This window comes from Nycticebus coucang, chromosome 6 (assembly GCF_027406575.1).
Source record: "Nycticebus coucang isolate mNycCou1 chromosome 6, mNycCou1.pri, whole genome shotgun sequence".
Classification (NCBI taxonomy): domain Eukaryota; kingdom Metazoa; phylum Chordata; class Mammalia; order Primates; family Lorisidae; genus Nycticebus; species Nycticebus coucang.
The window spans coordinates 5,221,110-5,242,213 of record NC_069785.1 but is presented as its reverse complement, the minus strand read 5'-3'; the positions used below and the strand labels follow the sequence as shown (position 1 = coordinate 5,242,213).

The 21,104-nt window shown below is 45.1% G+C and overlaps 1 protein-coding gene across 2 annotated transcripts; it reads left to right on the top strand.

Annotated features, from left to right (window-relative positions):
- Nucleotides 1-524: 524 nt before the first annotated feature.
- Nucleotides 525-9,841, top strand: PTGDR (prostaglandin D2 receptor). 2 transcript variants are annotated; one of them, XM_053595911.1, is made up of 3 exons: nt 525-1,460; nt 7,540-7,798; nt 8,237-9,841. In XM_053595911.1, exons 1-2 carry the CDS (start codon nt 633-635, stop codon nt 7,777-7,779), a joined length of 1,068 nt encoding a protein of 355 aa, XP_053451886.1. In that variant the 5' UTR covers nt 525-632; the 3' UTR covers nt 7,780-7,798; nt 8,237-9,841. The 2 variants fall into 2 exon arrangements, with proteins under 2 accessions (XP_053451886.1, XP_053451885.1); XM_053595910.1 differs by having other exon boundaries at nt 7,540-9,841.
- Nucleotides 9,842-21,104: the final 11,263 nt, after the last annotated feature.

Here is a 21,104-nt window from a genome sequence, read left to right as displayed (position 1 = left end):
AAGCAAAACAGATGGACTCTATCGACAGGAGATCCAGGTTCGAGGCCCAGCTCTGCCACTTACTAGCTCCGTCACCGTGGGTCTCAGTTTCCCCACCTTGCGATGAGCTGATGGTTAATGCTGCACATCAGACAGTCTAGAAGAGAACGGCCTCGGGCTTACAGCGCTGGGCAATCGTGTTCCCTTCACCCCTCCATACCTGCTAAGTCAAGAACAGGTGGGGCCCTGGGCCCCCTTGGCTCACTCAGCGCTCTCGGCACCCACAGAGCTGCGACGCCACCCCCGCGCCCGCCTCCGGCGGCTGCCGCCCGCTTCCCTCGCCCCTCCGGGAGGGCCAGTCCTGCGCGCTCAGACTTCTGGCCACCTCCAGTTCTCCCCCCTACCACCCCCCGGCTTCGGGCGTTGGGGTCGGCCTCTCCGGAGAACCCCGCGCGCGGCCGGGGCGGCGGGAGGCGCGTCCCGCCCTCCGGAGAGGGCGTGACCGGGCTTACATAGGAGGCGGCCGGGCAGCCCCGACGCCGAGCTCCCTCCGAGGCGCGGCCTCCCCGCCAGAGCCCCGTGGCCGGCCGGGGGCTCCTCCGCACCTGCGCCCCGGGGCTCCCGGCCCTCCCGCGGCCTCCACCCCGCCCGCCATGAGGTCGCCGTTCTACCGCTGCCACAACACCAGCTGGGTGGAGAAGGGCAACTCGGCGACGATGAGCTGCGTGCTGTTCAGCGCCGGCCTCCTGGGCAACCTGCTGGCCCTGGGGCTGCTGGTGCGTTCGGGGCTGGGGTCGCGCCCGCCGCGCCCGCCGCCCTCGGTCTTCTACGTGCTGGTGTGCGGCCTGACGATCACCGACCTGCTGGGCAAGTGCCTGGTGAGCCCCGTGGTGCTGGCCGCCTACGCGCAGAACCGGAGCCTGAGGGTGCTGGTGCCGGCGGCGGACAGCTGGCTGTGCCCGCTCTTCGCCTTCTTCATGTCCTTCTTTGGGCTCGCCTCGACGCTGCAGCTGCTGGCCATGGCGCTGGAGTGCTGGCTGTCCCTGGAGCACCCCTTCTTCTACCGACGGCACGTCACCGCGCGCAGGGGCGCGCTGGTGGCGCCGGTCGGGAGCGCCTTGTGCCTGGCGTTCTGCGCGCTGCCCTTCGCGGGCTTCGGGAGGTTCGTGCAGTACTGTCCCGGCACCTGGTGCTTCATCCAGATGGTGCGCGAGGAGGGCTCGCGGTCGGTGCTGGGCTACTCCGTGCTCTACTCCAGCCTCCTGGCGTTGCTGGTAGCCGCCACCGTGCTGTGCAATCTGGGCGCGATGCGCAACCTCTACGCCATGCACCGGCGGCTGCGGCGCCTCGCGCCCTCGGCCACCAGGGAGCCGCGCGCCGGCGAAAGGGACGCATCCCCACAGCCCCTGGAGGAGCTGGACCACCTGGTGCTGCTGGCCCTGATGACCGTGCTCTTCACCATGTGCTCCCTGCCGGTGATTGTGAGTCGCTGGGCGCCCGGGCCGCGGGGCGCGGAAGGGGCGCGGGCGCGGGGCGGGCTGCAGCGTGACTCACACGGTCACCGGGCTGGGAGCTTTGTGGCCGCACTCCCCAACTCCACAGAATCCCAGTTGCGGGGTGGAGACATAAAGGGAAAGACTGAGCCTGACTGCGTCTCCTTAGCTTAACGAAAGCATCTCCTCTCTGCTTGCCTGTGGGGAGATCTTAAGGTCACTTTTGCACCCCGGGCTTTTGAGGAGCAGAATTTGCTTCCTCCTGGGCAACGCAAGGCCTCTGCTCCCCGATGGGCAGGTGGTGTCTCTTCAAACCTGCCCATGATTTTAGAGGCATCAGAAATAGGCGAATGACTTCAGGGGGCTCTTCCCCAGGTGCTAGCGTGGAAAGGGGAAAGGGGAAGGTTTCATTCTGCTCGAGTGTTTTGCAGAGATGAGTGACTGGATTCGTAGGTGTAATTCTGAAAAGCTGGTGCGCCACCGCCCAGGCGGGTGGAGCTGGAGGCTGTTTGTACGGTTCACCTGGTCAAGTGATTTTGACAACCTGTCTTGACAGGTTCTGTTTCTATCTTGACAAGTGGAGTGACTTGAAAGCCATTATCTCGGTTTCAATTTACTCACGGGGATGGTGGTGGAGATTGAATTACCTCCATGTTTTGAAGGCTGTGGCTCCTGGGGTCCCCGCCAGGGGACCTGGCTGAGCCTCGCGCCCCCCCTCTCCTCCGCCCCAGGGCACCTGTCCAGCAGGAGCAGCGTCTGAACACTTGCGTTGCCGGCTCGCTGTGCCTGGAGTCTCGAGACTTTTCATGAATAGGAAAAGTTGTTACTTTCTTACCACTTTATTGGTGATATCACTTTATTGGTGGATGAAGGAGAAATAGAAAATGATTTTCCCTTAAATGAAGTCCTTAATGTGTGGTAGAAGAGTAGTCACGCATAATTACACAGGGGTCGATCACAGCTCCCCAAATGAATAATCAGGTAAATCTCTGTCTGTGTAGATACAGATACATGGGTGATACGACATCCAGCTGTGATTAGCAAACTGTAGCTGCTAGAAATTGTCAACGGGGCTTTTACAGAGACAGTTGGCTGGGCCCCATTTCCCAGAGCCTCTGACTTAGAGATTTTTGAATAATTTTCATTCTTAAGTTCCAAGGTGATATCAACGCTTCTGATTCAGATCACTTTTGTAGAACCTTCCTCTAAAACAGGAGTTGGCACAGCGCCACCCACAGGCCGAATCCACCCTGTCTGCTGTCTTTGTACAGCTCTAGAGCTAAGGAGCATTCTCACAAATGAATATTTGCCATCAGTTACAGGGCCCACGAGCTTGGAGCTCCAGTTAAGCCAAATACTATGCCAAGAAACCATTTCATTCTTCTCCTAGTACACATGTACATTATATTACCAAAAAAATTATAATATCATGTGTAATATCAATCACCACTGTTATTATTGATACATTTTGAATCTCATCAATAAGCCTACATTCAAATATTTCTGATTCTGAATTATTTCTCTTTTTAAAAAGCATCACATTGATAGGAGAAGTAATACAAGGACTGTTCCAATTAGTCCACTGATCATAGACAAAATATTTTAAAATAAATGAAACTTACTTTGTATTCTGATTCTACATGTTCATTTGAAGAAGAGGGGAAAGGAAAAAGACAAAATAACTATTTAGAGGACCATGCTTATATGCAATATAAAACTACAGAACTAAAAATACTCAGTTATTATAATTATTTAAAATGTGCTAAAGAGACATACCAAAAACTAAACTTTCATAAATACTGGGGAAAAAAGAGATAGTGTTTTATCATCTAAAGCAGTGGTTAAAAACCACATTATTTATGTGGATTATATCTATCGGTATTTATCATATTACAAATAAAACTAATGCATTTTTTAAATTTTTATTTATTTATTGAGACAGAGTCTCACTCTGTTGCTCCAGGCTAGAGCACCATGTCATCATAGCTCACAGAAACCTCAAACTCCTGGGTTCAAGCAACCCGCCTGCCTCAGCCTCCTGAGGAGCTGGGACTACAGATACCCACCATAATGCCCAACTAATTTTTCTATTTTTAGTAGAGACAGGGTCTCACTCTTGCTTAGGCTGGTCTCAAATTCCTGAGCTCAAGTAATCTTCCTGCCTCAGCCTCCCAGAGTGCTGGGATTACAAGCCTGAGCCATACCACCCAAACTAAAACTAAGAAATTCTAAAAATATTGTTGCAAAACAAGATAACAAAAATGTACTTCCTGTGTTTTTCCAGAGGTGCATAGAAAACTGGGATTTCTTTTGCTTTGAGATAGAGTCTCACTATGTCAACCCCAGTAGAGTGCTGTGGCTTCACAGCTCACAGCAACCTCCAACTCTTGGGCTTCAGTGATTCTCTTGCCTCAGCCTTCCAGTAGCTGGGACTACAGGCACCCAGCTTTTTTTGTCATTGTTGTCATTGTTTAGCAGGCCTGGGCTGGGTTCAAACCCATCAGCCCCAGTGCATGTGGCTGGTGCCCTAACCACTGAGCTATGGGCCACCCCCGCGCCCGCCTCCGGTGGCTGCCGCCCAGAGCACCAAGCCAGAAATTTAATTCCAACTGTTTGAGAATGCTTGATTAGTTGGGATCTGAGCACCAACCCAATTTAATTATAGGCACCAAGCCAGAAAACTGGGATTTCAAAAGGATTTAATGAGGGTGGCTCCTGTGGCTCAAAGGGGAAGGGCGCCAGCCCTATATGCCTGAGGTGGCGGGTTCAAACCCAGCCCTGGCCAAAAATTGCAAAAAAAAAACCCAAAACACTCTTCTGAGGAGTGGAACTAACTGGAAAAATAAGGCCACATCTGAAGGTAGAGGTCATAAAACACAGCTCACCCAGAACACAAACACTACCCTGGTAAAAAGTTTTTTGGAGTATATTTTATTAAATTGACAACCATGCTGGATAAGAATGTGATACTTAGCTAGACTGAATTTTCAAATTTCCAATTTGATATACTAGGAAGAATATAAAGTACATGGCATGCGCCATAGAGGCAGTTCGCAGCGCCCTCTCTAATGCGTATAACATATTTTCACTGAAATTATTTTTACCTTAGAAAATCTGAGTGTGCTACAGGTTGGTGGGGAGGCAGGGATGGATGAGAGAGGGTGGGCGTGGATAGATTGGGTGTTGCAGTTGAGAGGTTTGAAGGCCAGAGAAGGATGGATACCAACTTGTGTAGTCATGTACCTCAGATCCACAGGGTCAGAGAGGAGAATAGAGGATATCACACCTGCACTGGGATTGCTGTGTGAACCACTTTGGCAGGCAGAAGAAATAGGGCCGGATGCTCCTTCCAAAGGAGGCTGTTAGAGGTACATACACAGTGGGGGATGGCAGGGAAGAGATGGGCCTCCTTTGGAAGGGAGAGGGTCCGAAGTGGATTTAAAGGTAAAGTGCAGAAGGTGAGGTGTGGATGGGCTGAGTAGAAGAGGGCCTCAGAATGGAGAGAGCAGTCTTCCCAGCAGGGGCATCCTGCCCAGGTAAGTGACCGCGGAGTTGTCAACAGCACCATAGCCGCAATGACTCCTGATTCCAGCAGAGGACACTCTGCTCACACCGGTTCTCTGTGTGGAACCAGCCACTTTAAAAAACGGCAGGTGAAGGATAAAGCACTTCCGAAGGAAATCCAACGACTGAGAAATACAAACGACCTGACAAAATCGGCCTGGATAAGCATTGCATCAAAGTAAAATCGTTTAATTATCATTCAGGTGCTCAGATCCCAACTAATCAAGCATTCTCAAACAGTTGGAATTACATTTTGCCACACCCCACTGTGAGGAGAAAGGGGCAGAATACAAACTCAGAAGTATTTGCTTCTGAGGTCAGTGTAAGCATATGGCTACTGCCTGCTGTGTCTGCTTTAAGCACCCTCATGTCTGGTGCCTACTACGCACCATTCCTAATGGACAGAGGAACAAAGCCAGCTGAGCATTTAGTTCTCATTATATGCTAGCACCTGTTCTGAGACTTTACTCATTCAAATGCAACCACAGCCCTGGGAGGTAGATACTGTGATCCCCACTGCAAAGATCAGGAAGCGCCCAACTTGCCTGCAGTCCCACACTCAAAGAGGAGACTAATCCCAGTAGACCCTACAGCTGATTCTTGTAGCCACTGCCTCATGGAGTCTTCCTGAGGGGGTGATGCCCGAGGGGGACCCTACAGAGAGGTAAGATTAAGGCACACAATCAGGGGACCCTACAGAGAGGTAAGATTAAGGCACGCGATCAGGGGACCCTACAGAGAGGTAAGATTAAGGCACGCGATCAGGGGACCCTACAGAGAGGTAAGATTAAGGCACGCGATCAGGGGACCCTACAGAGAGGTAAGATTAAGGCACGCGATCAGGGGACCCTACAGAGAGGTAAGATTAAGGCACGCGATCAGGGGACCCTACAGAGAGGTAAGATTAAGGCACGCGATCAGGGGACCCTACAGAGAGGTAAGATTAAGGCACGCGATCAGGGGACCCTACAGAGAGGTAAGATTAAGGCACGCGATCAGGGGACCCTACAGAGAGGTAAGATTAAGGCACGCGATCAGGGGACCCTACAGAGAGGTAAGATTAAGGCACGCGATCAGGGGACCCTACAGAGAGGTAAGATTAAGGCACGCGATCAGGGGACCCTACAGAGAGGTAAGATTAAGGCACGCAATCAGGGGACCCTACAGAGAGGTAAGATTAAGGCACGCAATCAGGGGACCCTACAGAGAGGTAAGATTAAGGCACGCAATCAGGGGACCCTACAGAGAGGTAAGATTAAGGCACGCAATCAGGTTCCACATCTGTAAAATGTGGATAATGACCATACTTACTCTATGTGATCTTCGTAAGAATAAAATGAATTTTTTAAGTAGGATGCTTAGAACAGGGCCTGGGAATAGTAAGCCCGACTGGGCCTTACCCATGAGTAGCAGTAGTATCGTAGTGGTAGTAAGAGTAGTAATACTAGTAATACTAGTAAACTGCATGAATGGGAGAGGGCATTGGATCTAAGTAACAGCTGAGTCTGCTGTGAGGCATCTTCCTAAGTGCGTAGATTGGAGCAGCTGAACCCGCTGAAATGCTCTATGGAGAAGAATGCAGAGGGTCAGGAAATGTCTGGGGACGCCTCTTCTCCAGAGTCCCTCCTTAGCCATGCCCCTTCCTACGTAAGAGCTGCTATTGTATTTCCATGTTTTCCGTTCCACTAGAATCCATTTATCCCACTAGAGATTTAGAGTTCAGTAGGCATGGGGAATGTACCCGCAAACCCCAGGGCTGATGGCCTCAGGCAGGGCGAGAGGCGATGGAGGGTCTCATCTAGACAGTGCTGTTGGCCAAACAGCAGGAAAAGCTGGGCTTTGAGGCAGTCTGCAGGGCTCTGGGGAGGCGGTCGCAGTGGGCTAGACACGGGTAAGTGGCCTTATTTTGTGTGTGTGTGTTTTCTCCGCTAGCCTGAAAAACAGGATGTCAACTGTGAAAAGGTAATGCCCTATCTCTGCTAAGAGGCAGGAGAGTGGCTCACATGCCTTGACGGTTTCCTCGGTCCCGTCGCCTCGTGGCTTCGCATCATCACGTTTCTTGTCTCTTCGCATTAAAACATGTTTCATTGGTGCCTCCGTAATTGTGACATTTCACAAGTGTGGCTTGTTTGTGAGCAAACTGATGAAAGAGGGTGGGAAATGAGCAGAAGGAAGGACACCGGGGGAGGTGTGGACTGTGAGATCACCCTTAGACAGAGAATCTGTATTTACGGACGCATGATGGCCCAGGGACCTGAGCACTGGAGCCCAGGAGGTACTGGGTCCCTGATGTGCACCTCAGCTTCACCCCTCCTCCCAGGGTTTCTCCCCTTCCCAGCTCCCCAGGGCGCCCAGCAACACCGTCGGCTTCGCGGCTTATCCACTTAACCAAAACCGAGCGTCCCGCGCCAAGCTGCAGGGCTCTTACAGACACCTGGGCAAGCGAATGCATTGCCACCGCCAGCCCTTCAGTATCATAATGGAATGTTTTTCTTCAAAACAGTATCGGGCTTACTATGGAGCATTTAAAGATGTCCAAGAGAAAAACAGAACCTCGGAAGAAAAGGAAGACCTCCGAGCCCTGCGTTTCCTGTCCGTGATTTCCATCGTGGACCCCTGGATTTTCATCATTTTTAGAACTTCAGTATTTCGGATGTTTTTTCACAAGATTTTCGTAAGACCTCTGATGTCTGGGAACTGGCGCAGCAATTCCTGCCAAACCAGTGTGGAATCCAGGTTGTGACCCTGTCTTACACTCTGCGGTAAGCTGAGGGAAATATCACATTTTCAGTCAAAGCAGCATAATTTTTAAGAAACTCTTACACTTTAAATTCTTACAAATTATCTCCCCTAACAAAAGCATCGAAATGTATTTTAAGTATTTAATCTATCTTAATAACGTGTTGTCCCTCAATAGTCAGTGCATTTTTTTGTTAAAGAGCAGTTAAATTTCATATATTGTAAACAATGTTAAAAGTCTTAAAGCAATGATATTAATTGTCCCAATGTTTGTACTTGGTAGCCCTAACTTTTAGAGATGTCTGAGACCTATGGGTCTTCATTTAAATGTGTTAAAAACATTACCCTTTACAATTAGGAGATGGATGTTTTTAAAGAGCAGAAGAATTGCTTATCCTATTTACTCCTAGCGAACATGATACCATATTATAATTCCTCTGTTCGGTTCTTTTCTTTGCCAGTTGCTCTAAGGACAGCCTACATTTCAGATGCTCCTAGGAGAAGTGAAGTGGGAAATGCGCTCAGGTGAAGCAGTTGGAGGGGCCTTCCCAGCCCCTGTCTGAGGAGGACTCCACTGCCTCCTATGGACACCAGAAGCTACAAGTGGACGCAAGGCAAGAGACGGCTACGGCACGCACCCCAGACAAGGGAAAACTAATTTTTATCTTTTGAAGTTCGACTTCTTTTGCATTGAAGCAAGGGTCAATAGTAATCAAAATTTGGGAGTGGACTTCAAAATGTTCTTTTGATTTGGGGAACCTCCATTTTATAAAAAGGTTTATCATATTGATGGATTCTTTGGTGAAAGGATTTATGCTTCTGTGAAAAACAGGGATGTGTGAAAACCAGAGAACCATGTGTGCCATTTGGCTCTGCGAAGCTGCCAGCATTTGGCATGGTGAAAAGCCCACCTAGGAGGTAGGGAGCTGCAGGAGAGGGAGGTGTCAAGGGCCTTGACATCTACCTTAACTACCTGTAACAGCCACGTTCTACTCTTTGTGGAGACAGGAAGACCTTATTGAGGACCCGGAGAGCTACACTTAACTTTCAAAACTGGGGCGACATGTAGCTCAGGAGCAGCATAACTGAGCACTTGAACTGCACATTTAGAAGTTTACAAAGGTTAGCAACAGTGACCTCCAGGGAAGAGCAAAGCCACAGCTGCTAAGGGACTGGAAACCCAGTGTGCAGGTATGAGATCCCGCCTTTGGTAGAAGAGATGGGGCGGGACAGAAGTGCAGCCTCTCCAAAGCCTCTGAGAGGCAGAGCCTGCTGCATCTGAGTTGTCTTGAGACCCCCAGCCAGCAACTTCTTCCAAAGACCAGAGTACAAGTATTTACTTTATTTCCTGCTTAGCAGCAACTTCAATTTTTTCACCTCTGGTTCTTCTGGTATCTAAGAGATAGTCTAAACCCGGATGTATATGCAGGAGAACCTCCATAGCCGCCCACCTCCTTAAGTTGACCTAATGTTCATAGACCAGACATGCACCACATGTACATTTCAGTACAGTGGGCTTAGTTCCCTTTGGTGACCACCTCCGTGTGTTGACCAGCATGTTACAGTCCCTTGGGTGGGTGGGCACCTTACAGAGATTCCACTGTGCATATACAGAGGGTGCCCAAAAAGTGTGTACACATTTTTAAGAGATGTTATCTATGTATTAGTTTTCAAAGTTGGACTGAAGGTGTTGTTACTGGTCAGGTGCACTGGACACTATCTGCACATCCGCTCTACCTGCAATTCATACGGTTTTGAAGAATAATCAACTTTACTTCCAACAAGATCTCTTAAAATGTGTGTACACTTTAGGCATCCCCAATATATGTGTCGTTTTTTTTCTGTATAGCAAAACTGTGAAAAAGACTAGTCAGGAATACAAGTAAAATTTGAGAGCATGGAATAATGAAAAAATGTAATTCTTTGAAGTTTAACTTTTATTTGTATGTTCAATGTGTAATTATGTGTGTGTGTTATTGTCAGAGGAAGTACATCATTTTTGTACTCTCCTTTTGAAGATGTGTGTTTGACAACTGTCCAGATAATTTGAAAAGGCCCCAGATTTATCAATAAACTAATTTTGTAATATTTTGCAGAGGAAATTACTTTTCTTCAAATGAAAGGAAAAGGCTTGGTTTTCTTTTTTTAAGCAAACAGTTTGCTGGCAATATTTCATTCCCTAGCAGTTTAAAAGTGTAAATTTTTTTATATTGTTCTATGAGAACATTTATGATTTTAAATAAGATGTATTCAAGGAATCATCGCTCCTCTTTGTTTTTTATAAAATGTAGATATACCATCCGGATGAAATCCATCTTAAGTTGAAATCAACACCAGAGACCTTCATTGATTCAGTCATTAGTTTATTAAATAATTGACACAGACCCTGTGCCAACCAATTGGTTAGGTACTAAGGGGAAGAATAAATAAGACTCAGATCTTGTTCTGCTCCTTGTCCAGTGGGGGAGACAAAAATGTAAACAATTATAACCCAGCACAGAAATTCTCAGTAGTATGTGCACACACACAGGCCTACTCAAAGAGGAGGCCCAAACTAGGGCAAAGATGCTTAAGTTAAGCACTGAAAATGAGTAGGAATTTTGACTCCAACTGAAAAAAACATAAATGGTTTGCATAAGAGGAAATAGATGCATTTAATAAAGGTAAAAAAAAAAATCCAGCCTAATCACCAAATAAAAAAAAAATATGACTCACTAACAGAGAGGTTATTTCAGGGGGTACATTCACGTTTCCCTGTTGAGTTCGTAAATCTGCAGACTGACAGCGAGTCCCGAGAGCTGACAGTATCCTTTTGTGTTGCCCCAGTAATTCCAGTCCAGCATTCTCCCCCAGAGCACAGCCGGGGTCCCAGGGAGCAGCAGTATCATCACCTGGAACTCACAGGCAACGCAGTTACCCAGCCCACATGTGACCTGCTGAATCAGAATCTACGGGGTGAGGCGGGCAATCTATGTTTGCACATGGCCTCCAGGTGATTCTCATGCTGGTTACAATTTCAGAAGCACTGCTCCACACAAAAATTAAAAATACAGACAAGAAAATATGCAACAGACTCCTCAGATCACCTAATCACTCCCACCTGGATTCCTGTAGGGTCTCACCTGTGATGTTCTTGAGGAAGTTTAGCTTTTAAAAATCTTTATCGGCAGCAGTCACTGACTCTGCCCCACATTTAAAGTTCTGACAGTGGTGATGAGACCTGTGTCACCTCTACTACCATGGCAGTAGACATGCTCGCTCCCACCTGCTGCCTCTTTGGCCTTTTGGGCCTAAGCCTGATGGTTACTTCACGTGAAAGAAAACACACTGCAAGGACGTCATTCACAAAATCAGGTGAGCTTGCATTAGGAATTCAATAATATTTTTAGATCTCTATGGGATAGAAATCTCCATTAAAATAGGTAAATCTTTTAAAAAAAAAAAAAAAAACCTTGTAATTTGACCTTCTTGTATATTCCTAGGAAGACATTATACATTCCATCTCCCTTTCCAGGTTTTAAAAGCCTGGAGGACTAAATAATCACCTATTTTTTCCTTATTTCCTCTAGTAACTAAGGTACACACTGTAGAAGGTCCATAATATACTATAAACGTGTTGAATAAAAGGTGTTATTTCTCCTGATATCTCCAAAATATAAGTATACTCAGTAAGAGGCTGCTGGGACTCAGTCAGCGTTTCCTCTGCATCTGATTAATGTTCTCACTCCAGCATGGAAAGAATTTTCTCTAAGGCCATCCAAAGATGAAAGTAATAATTATAGGAGAAAATATTTTTGCTCTTTATTTTTCCTACTGTCATAGACAACATGAAAATTAATATGCATTTCAATTTTATCTAGGAAATAGCAACTCATAATTAAAATAATATAAAAAGTTCATGTACTAGGCAATTTTAACGTTGTAAAACAGCCTTATCTTGTTGGAACAGTGCTGAGCAGCCTTCCCTTGTCATTACTCTGTTAAAGAGTACGGATCACTGGTCTGGAGGTTCCCAGATGGCAGAAGCTGCGCTGGCAGGAGGGCTGTGCTGCCATGAGGCTCCTCCCCCTGCCATGAGGCTCCTCCCCAACTATGAGACTCCTCCCCAGCCATGAGACTCCTCCCTCAGCCCTGAGGCTCCTCCCCCCACCTTGGTGATTGCCTAACTCAGGGCACTGAGTGAGTCAGCAGGTCTGACCTGGTCCAGCAAGGTTCCTTCCACTCTTCTAGACGATTGAAAAAATGACTCTCAGCCAGGTCACGCCAATGTGCTTGGCTCTCCAGCAACAAACGGACCACACTTGTGAAGTGTCTGTTGTCCATCAGGGATGCTCATTAGCATCTAGGTGCCCAAGGTTTTGTGGGGTTTGATCACATATCAGCCTCTTTCTGGCACAACCCAAAATTTCAGACTCCAAGAAGGAAATCAGGTTGGTGTTCAGTGTAAAATATACTGTGTGCACAAAACACCCCAGGCCCAGGAAAACGACCCTGTGCTGGAGGAATGGCAGGAACCCTCTCAAAATCTGGGTTTCCAGATGTCAACCCGGGCAGGTGACCTTGCACGCAGGCTTGTCCAAAGATAACAGTTTGCAGCCTTGCTAAGGTACTCCTTTCTTACATGAAAAAATTTTACAAGAAAAGTATTCTTAACTGATATTATTATATATACATAGAAAATATAAAGAAATCATCTGATAAACTATTAAAATGAACAAGATCAATATGACAATAAAAAATATATAAAAATCAGTAACATTTTTATATACTAATGGTAACATAATACAAAAACAAACAAAAAGATCCTGTTTGAAATAACAACTTAATGCCTGGAAATAATGTTAACAAGGCATGTAATGACAACATGAAGAAAAAATACAAATTAAGAAATGTAAAATAAAACCAGCTCATGGTACTCCATGATTGCATTAATGTACACAGCTATGATTTAATAAAAAAATAAAAGAAATGTAAAACATGACTTTAAAAAAGTACCCATTGGTTATTTCTTGTTAGGAAGATGGAATATGAAAATAACAGTGTCTAAAATTAATTTATAAGTAATCCCAGTCAAACTCTCTACTGCTTTGAGTCCCTTTTTAAAAGAAAAATATTAGTTTTTGCCCACTTTAAGAAAATTACCTTAAAGTTCACTTGTGGAATGAAAATTCTGACAAATATAGTTACAGGAGGGTTAGTCCTGTTTTGTCAGGACTATCTAATCATAACACAAAGATACAGGGATTAAAATGATGGGGTAATTGTACAAAGAATAGGCTGGATCAATGAAATAGATAAGCCCACTATCAGGTAATAACAGAGAATGCCTGACCAATCAAGGAAGACAAAGGTTAGTCAAGATACAATATAGGAATACCTTTAGCAATTTGGAACATGTTAATCTAGATTGTACTTTGTTTTTAAAAGAAAAGCAAGCCACGGAATATTCTTCACCCATAAAAAGACGGAGACTGCACATCTTTTGTATTTACCTGGATGGAATTGGAGTACGTTCTCCTTAGTAAAGTATCACAAGAATGGAAAAGCAAGTGTCCAGTGGACTCAATACTAATATAAAAGCAGTGGAGAAATACATGCCAAGAAAAGAGAAAAATGCAACTAAACTCAAGTAGGGGACGGGGGGCGGGGGGGAAGGAAAGGAGGAGGACTGGTGAGCTCTCACCTGAGGGGCACAAATGTTAACAATGTAACCGAATCATCTGTACCCTCACATTAACCTGAAATAAAAATAAAGAAAGCCAGGCACGCCTCAACTTGTTACTTCCAATGGCCTTTATATGGCACATAATGAAAGCCAAGATGTGTTTGGCTTTAAAAAGGACTTGCAAGTTACAGTATTATATGCTACTTTTGTATGTCAAAAAACATGTAAAATTAAAGGTCTATAGCTTTATAAATACTGTAAACTTTGGCTCACTAAATGTATAAAAATTATTTTTCGTCTTCTGACAGACGAATGGCTAACACATGAAAAAATGTTCATCATCTCTATATATTAGAGAAATGCAAATCAAAACAACCCTGAGATATCATCTAACCCCAGTGAGAATGGCCCACATCACAAAACCTCAAAACTGCAGATGCTGGCGTGGATGTGGAGAGAAGGGAACACTTTTACACTGCTGGTGGGACTGCAAACTAGTACAACCTTTCTGGAAGGAAGTATGGAGAAACCTCAAAGCACTCAAGCTTGACCTCCCATTTGATCCTGCAATCCCATTACTGGGCATCTACCCAGAAGGAAAGAAATCCTTTTATCATAAGGACACTTGTACTAGACTGTTTATTGCAGCTCAATTTATAATCGCCAAAATGTGGATGGAACAGCCTAAATGCCCACCAACCCAGGAATGGATTAACAAGCTGTGGTATATGTATACCATGGAATACTATTCAGCCATTAAAAAAAATGGAGACTTTACATCCTTCGTATTAACCTGGATGGACGTGGAAGACATTATTCTTAGTAAAGCATCACAAGAATGGAGAAGCATGAATCCTATGTACTCAATTTTGATATGAGGACAATTAATGACAATTATGGTTATTGGGGGGGGAAACAGAAAGAGGGAAGGAGGGAGGTGGGTGGGGCCTTGGTGTGTGTCACACTTTATGGGGGCAAGACGTGATTGCAAGAGGGACTTTACCTAACAATTGCAATCAGTGTAACCTGGCTTATTGTACCCTCAATGAATCCCCAACAACAAAAAAAAAAAAAAATTATTTTTCATCTTCAATACTAAATTAACCTTAGCTTGCTGGATGACCACTGTCATACACTCAGTCCATCCTTGACTGAACGTTGTTATGTGGTACATGATGGTTTTATATCTTTACATGAAGCAGAGGGTAGACAGTAACTCGTGCAAGGCCGTGTGGCCTTGGATAAGTTACTGTGCTTCTCGAGGCTCAACTTTCTTCCTTCTTGTGGGTTGTAGCAAGAATTACATACATGTAAAGCTCTTAGCATAATATCCGACATATTCTGGTTGTTCCACAAATGATAGTTAATAGCGATGCTGGTAGAGACAGTAAGAGCTCACATTACTAAATAAGAAAACGTTTCCAAAGAAAAACGCATTTTTAAAAAACGTAAACAGTTCTCAAAAGAGGAAATAAAACTCATAATCTTGGAAAAATGTTCATCCTCACCAAAAGTCAAAGAAGTTCAAATGAAAAAACTATGTGATAGCATTTTTTTTGCCCACAGAATTACCAAAACACCTTTAAAACAGTAGTATCCAGCACTGGAAGGGGGTATTGAAATTGGAATTTTCCTATATTACTGATAACATAAATTAGAACAACCCTCTTAGGCAGTGAAGTGGAATATGTACCGTCATTTCAAAAAAAAATCATATTCTCTGATTATCTTCAAGATTCAGTCCTAGGACCAGAATCACAAAGGCGGAAATGCCATACATATAAAAGCATTAAGTGTCGTTGTTCTTGAATAATTGGACACAGTGTAGCAGTCCAGCAATAGGAGGAATGATTACAGCTTACTCAGTAGATATGATGACCAGGGGGATTACTACCCAGAAATACCTGCAAAAAAGAGGGTATAAGGCCGGATGCCATGTGGGTTGGGTAGCTGACAAAACTGGAAGCCAGTATTTCAAATTAGAAACAGTAATCATATCAAACTGGTGTTCTGATGGAGAATTACTACTTTTCTAATTTTAGTATTATAGTTAATTAAAACTGGGTTTTAATGATTATTTCCAAATAACGTTTCTTCTCTTGTGACACCAAAATTTAACCTCAAAACTCTCACCAAATCCTCATAGCCCTGAGGTTTTATCTTACTCCTCTAGAGGGCACACAAGTGCTTGAAATACTTCACAGCCACAATTCTGTTTTGCCAATAGTCAAAAATTACACAGGTGCAAAAAAACACACTCGATTATTATTCTTAGAAAGAGACAGAAGACAGTCTCTAGCTGTAAGTAATTTAGTTTCTATTATCAATGTCGCTTTTCAGTGACACGGACTTTCTCCTGTCGAATATACATATAATCTCTTTGAATTGAAATTCTCAGAGAAGAGGGAGATGAGAAAAAAGTCAAGGATAAAAACTATTAACATCTCAAAACTCCAGTGTTCCTGATTGGTTTGTTTTTAGCATCCTATTAGGTTCGGGTTCCACAGAGCACCAAGAAAAAGAAAGGAAAGTATTTTTAGCTTTAACATATGGGCTAATTTGGGTAGAGGTCCACCCAGGTAGGAAAAATCTGATCAGCAATTCAAATGATTCACTTTGGTACCTGAAGTGTGTCTTTCCTGCCATGAAGGCGACAGGGTCAGCTCTGTACAGTCCTCGGGCTCAGCCACTTGGCCGCTCTGAGTCCACTCCAGCTGTTCTCATGTTTGTCGGGTTTGAATTTCAAAAACGCTAAATAAGGGGTCAAATCTCCTTCTTGTGACCCAGTTTTGCCTTAAAGCTACTTGGAACCAAGAACAACAGGAAGAGCCACAGCATCTTCAGAAGTGTTTATACCTCTCTGCAGCTTCATATGCCCAGAAAACAACAATGGGAAGGAAAGATGGGGATGGCAGGAGGCTGCGACCTTTTTTCTCGTACTTGAGCTGGATAATGAAAATCTTCTCAGACAACGTTAATAAGTGGTAGAACTCTCTGGGCTGATAGGCAGAGGAACAGGAACAGGACTATTTCTTTGGGGACCCAGAGGTGGAAATGCCCCATAAAGCTTTTCTCGTTGGGGGTGACCCACTCAGGAATCTTGTTCGCTCCACTCCGTGCAGTTGGTGGGGTAAAAGGCCAGGATCCTGGACGGCTGTCCGGCTGTGGAGTCCTGACCCCATAGGAAGGTGCTGCACTTCATCCCCTGCCTGGAGGGGTCCCCTCATCCATCTCCTTTCTACTTTCAGACTGCTACATATTAGTATTATTATTATTGTTATTATTATTATTTCATTATTTATAAAGGATATGTGCACTCTGGAAAGTTACCCAAAATACCCAAAACCCTTGCTTATGTTACCTAAGTTTCTCCAACTTTTCATGTCAATACATTTCCATCTTGTCTAATATCTCGTCTGTATGCAAATTCCCACAATTTGTTCCCAAAACGTCTTGAAAGGTCCGTTTGCCCAAACCACAGCCCAGTCCAGGACCATGCCTTGTATCTGGCTATGTCCCTACGTGGAATCACACTGAATTTTAAAAATCCGTGTCTACAAAAAAGAAAGAAAGAAAAAGGCTGACAAGAGGACGAGTAAGTGCTCTTTCACCTTGGTGACTGGCAGTGTGATCAGTGTAGCCCTGTTTCCTCGTCCTAATGACCCTGACTTGGTAAGGAGATGGCTATTTGTCCTCATTCCCAGCTCTGCTTACCACCTTGCCACATCATCCAACGTGTTCTTCCACTCCTGACATTTAAATCTGAGGGTTAAAACTAAAGACAACAAAGTCAAGTTAATTTTTAGCACATCATCGATGGCGTTGATCTCCCTGTTGTAGTTTCATCATTTTAGAGATGGTCAATATCAATGGGTTGGTAAGATTCGCCCCCTGGGTTAGGCTGACAACAGTCTAAGCCTTTCATTGAACAATTAGTAACCGCTTCCAGCTCTTACAACATGAAAGCGACCTCTTCAGTGTTATTTTGGTCTTATATAACTTTCTAGTTACCATCCATCATATACCTAAATGGTTTGTTTTAAGGGCGATTGAACATTCTTGTCTAAGTCACTCAATTTAACAGGGGTGATAGAAGGCTGCCTTTGTAATTCCGTCATTTCTTCTACATGATTGGTTGGTCTTCTGTAAGATAGAACTTTCCCCTAACAATGGGGCTATCTGGTTACTCTAAGATACATTTTTTACAGAAATATGAGATAAATGCCTAATTCTTTCTCTTCACTTACCAATTATCAAGGTAAAAACTACTTGCTACCCATTTCAAAAGAATACTTATTAGTTCTCTTTTTGGCTTTTTCTTTCTTTTTTTTTTTTTTGTATCTTTAGAGAGATACGGATTTTTAAAATTCCGTGTGATTTAATCCACTAAACCATTCTCTTTTTTTTATTTTCAAATTGTTGCAAATTTGGACCATGGCTGGGGGTCCCCTATTTGGACATACTTTTCTTCTCTGTCAATATATATTCTTTAAATTTCAGGTTCATTTGAGGGTGTGTATAATTGGGTTACATTATTTGTGTTTGTAAAGTCCAAAGTTGCCCAGGGGGTGTGCCTTGTATCCCTCCATTGTACCTGTAGACGGGAACTTACTGAATTCCCTTCCCTTCTTGAATTTAACTGTGTTATTCTCCCAGGTGGGCCTAGAGGGCGGCGCCTGTGGCTCAAAGGGGTAGGACGCTGGTCCCCTATGCCGGAGGTGGCGGGTCCATGTGGGCCTAGAGTTGTTGATCTACCATTAGTAGGTCAGATTAGTACGAGTACATGGTACTGTTGCTTTTCCATTCTTCAGACACTTTAGCTAAGAGAATGTTCTCCAAATCCATCCAGGTAAATACAAAGACACAAAGTCTCCATTTTTACGGGTGAATGGTATTCCATGGTACACACATGCCACAGTGTAGTAACCCACTCAGGGGTGGATGGCCCTTGAGCTGTTTCCACATCTTTGCAGTTGTGAACTGAGCTGCTATAAACACTCAAGTGCAAATCTTTGGACATATTTTTTAACTTAGATTTTATACATACTATTCCTTCCTCTAGGCATTATCTCAGTCCCCAATTCAGGTTCAGTATTTTTTGATCATGTTCTTCTCTGTTCTTTTATCTGTGTATGTTTTGTCTGTTATAAAAATCCTTCTACTTTTTAATTTGCGGTTTAACAATCCCTGCTCATCTGAAGTGTTTCTCTCTGATCTGCCAAGTCCGTAGCTTGTTCATTGTCCTCTCACCCTTCAGAATGCTATCACTGCTCTATTGTCTTCAGACACGGGCGGGAGCCAGGGCATGGAGCGCCCCCCATGCCGATTGAAGAAGGCACCTGCAGGCAGTGAACAGACACGAGCAGGGAGCATGGCCATCAGATCTCCTTTTGTGGAGTAACGGCTTAGGCCGGAATATGGGGAATGTAGCAGAGGCTGACGGGACTAGAGGCTGGAAACCCAGTGAGGAATCTAATCTGCAGCCATTCAGGGAACCAGGCCTAAGAAAGTGGCAGTGCAGGCGGAGTCAAGGACAGAGCTAAAAGCTGTTTGGAAATAAACACCCACACGATTATCTAGATGTAGAGGGGACAGAGGAGGGAAGAGTCAAGGCTGACCTCACGTGTCTGGCGTGGGTGACTGTGTGGCCAATGATGCCGCTCCCTGAGATGGAGAGGGATGATGTGAAACCCGTCTGAGAAACCCGTCTGAGAAGGGGCACAGCGAGTCGCCTCTGCAGACACCAACTTCTATGTCTTAACCTCGAAGAGATACAAGCAGCCATACTGTGCTGGCAAATGTGCTTTTCTTTCTTTTTTTCCTTTTTTTTTTTTTTTTTGAGACAGAGTCTCACTCTATCACTTAGCCCAACCTCAAACTCTTGGGCTCAAGCAATCCTCCTTCTTCAGTCTCCCATCTTACTATCTGGGATTACAGGCGCCCACCACAATGCAGGGCTAGGTTTTCTCTTTTTCATAGAGACAGGATCTCACTTTTGCTCAGGCTGCTCTCAAATGTCTGAGCTCAAGCATCAAGCAATCCACTCAGAGTGCCGGGATTCCAGGTGTGTGCCACTGTGCTCAGCCCAATGAGCTCTTCTATGCCAGGATTTCCACTTGAAATCGCCAGCACCCCCTCTTAGTTCTTCTCTCCAACAGGCTCATCCCCCACCACCAGTTCCCCCAGCCGACTGCATCTGTGGGGCCGCACACACTGACTTCCACATGGCTTCAGGGGAAGAGATGTGCCTTTCATCTTCACGACACCCTCTCTCTACCTGCTCCCCAAACCTTCCCCCTCAACTTCTTGAGGGGTTTGCACTGGCAGTCACTGATGTTTCTCCTCTGTATCACCTTTCCTCCCTGTCTGGGGGACGATTTCCATCTTAAACACTGACCCCCCCCATCTACCCCCACGATTTCTCAGCATGGTCCTGGCTGCTCTTCAGACTCCTCATCTTCATTTCCTCCTTTACTTCATCACTTTCCATTCTTTCCCCCTTCTCCCCCCAGCTCCTTACAAGTCAGGTTTTTGTCCCCTTCTCTCCACCAAAAGAGCTCTCAGCTGGGCCCCAGGGTAAGATTCATCCTGCAACAGTCAAGGCCAGTTATCTGATCCAAGTGGTTAGAGACTTAAGCAGCCCTGGCCAAGTCCACCACTCCCCCCTTCATTCACTCAGCACATGTTTAGTGAGCACTTACTCCATGCCAGGCACCATCCTAACCCTACTGAATTGAAAAGACAAAGATCCCTGCCCTCTGGGAACTTAGATTCTAGCAGGGGGAAACAGTTAACAAGGAAAAAACAATAAATAACTAAATGGTGTGGTGTGTTAGAAGATAAAAAAAGGCTAGGAAAAGAGAGAACACAGAACTCAGTAGTAGCCTTGACGAGTTTCCCTTTTAACATTTAATTGTCACAATAACAAAAACATACCCTAAGTGATGATATTTAATATCAAGTCACGTTATATGATGGCTTTATGCCGCCACACATAAAAATGAATCACGTTTCCATCTGCTGCCTTCCTCTCCTGCTTCTCCCAGATTAGATGTGAGGATACCAGAGGAAAGACAGACAGAAAAGTGGAAACTCAGAAGGGACAGGAGGGTTTAGCATTTCCCGGTTTGCAATGCTATATATCAGGTCTGGCAGCCTCCCAGGGCAGGAGCTGACTCCTTTTTCACCCCCTTGTCAATTATGCCCAATGAGAGCTGCCTTCTCACTGTGAACAGCGGATCAGGAGTGAAGTTCTCTTACATTTTGCTTTAATCTTAAAGTAAAACTACTGTGTAAATGTAATGATTATAAGAAGTATAGATTCCATACGAGGAATGACAGCTTCTTTGCAAAACTGACTACAATTCCTTCGTCCCTGTGTGCATAGTGAGATAGAGGCAGGTTCCTTCCCGTTTCCTTTTATCCAGACTGGCCTGGGGACTTAGATTGACTAACAGAATCTGGTAGAAGTAATGATGTGAAACTCCCACATCTGGGCCTTACAGCTTCCACTTTCACCCTGGAGGAATACAGGGCCACTGCAGGAGCAAACTCAACCGAGTGTGTGGGCTGAGCCTTCTAGACAGACCGCTCCGCAGTCAAGCCACCCATGACTGTAACCACAGGATAAACCCGTCAAGACCAGCATGAGAACCTCCTAGCTG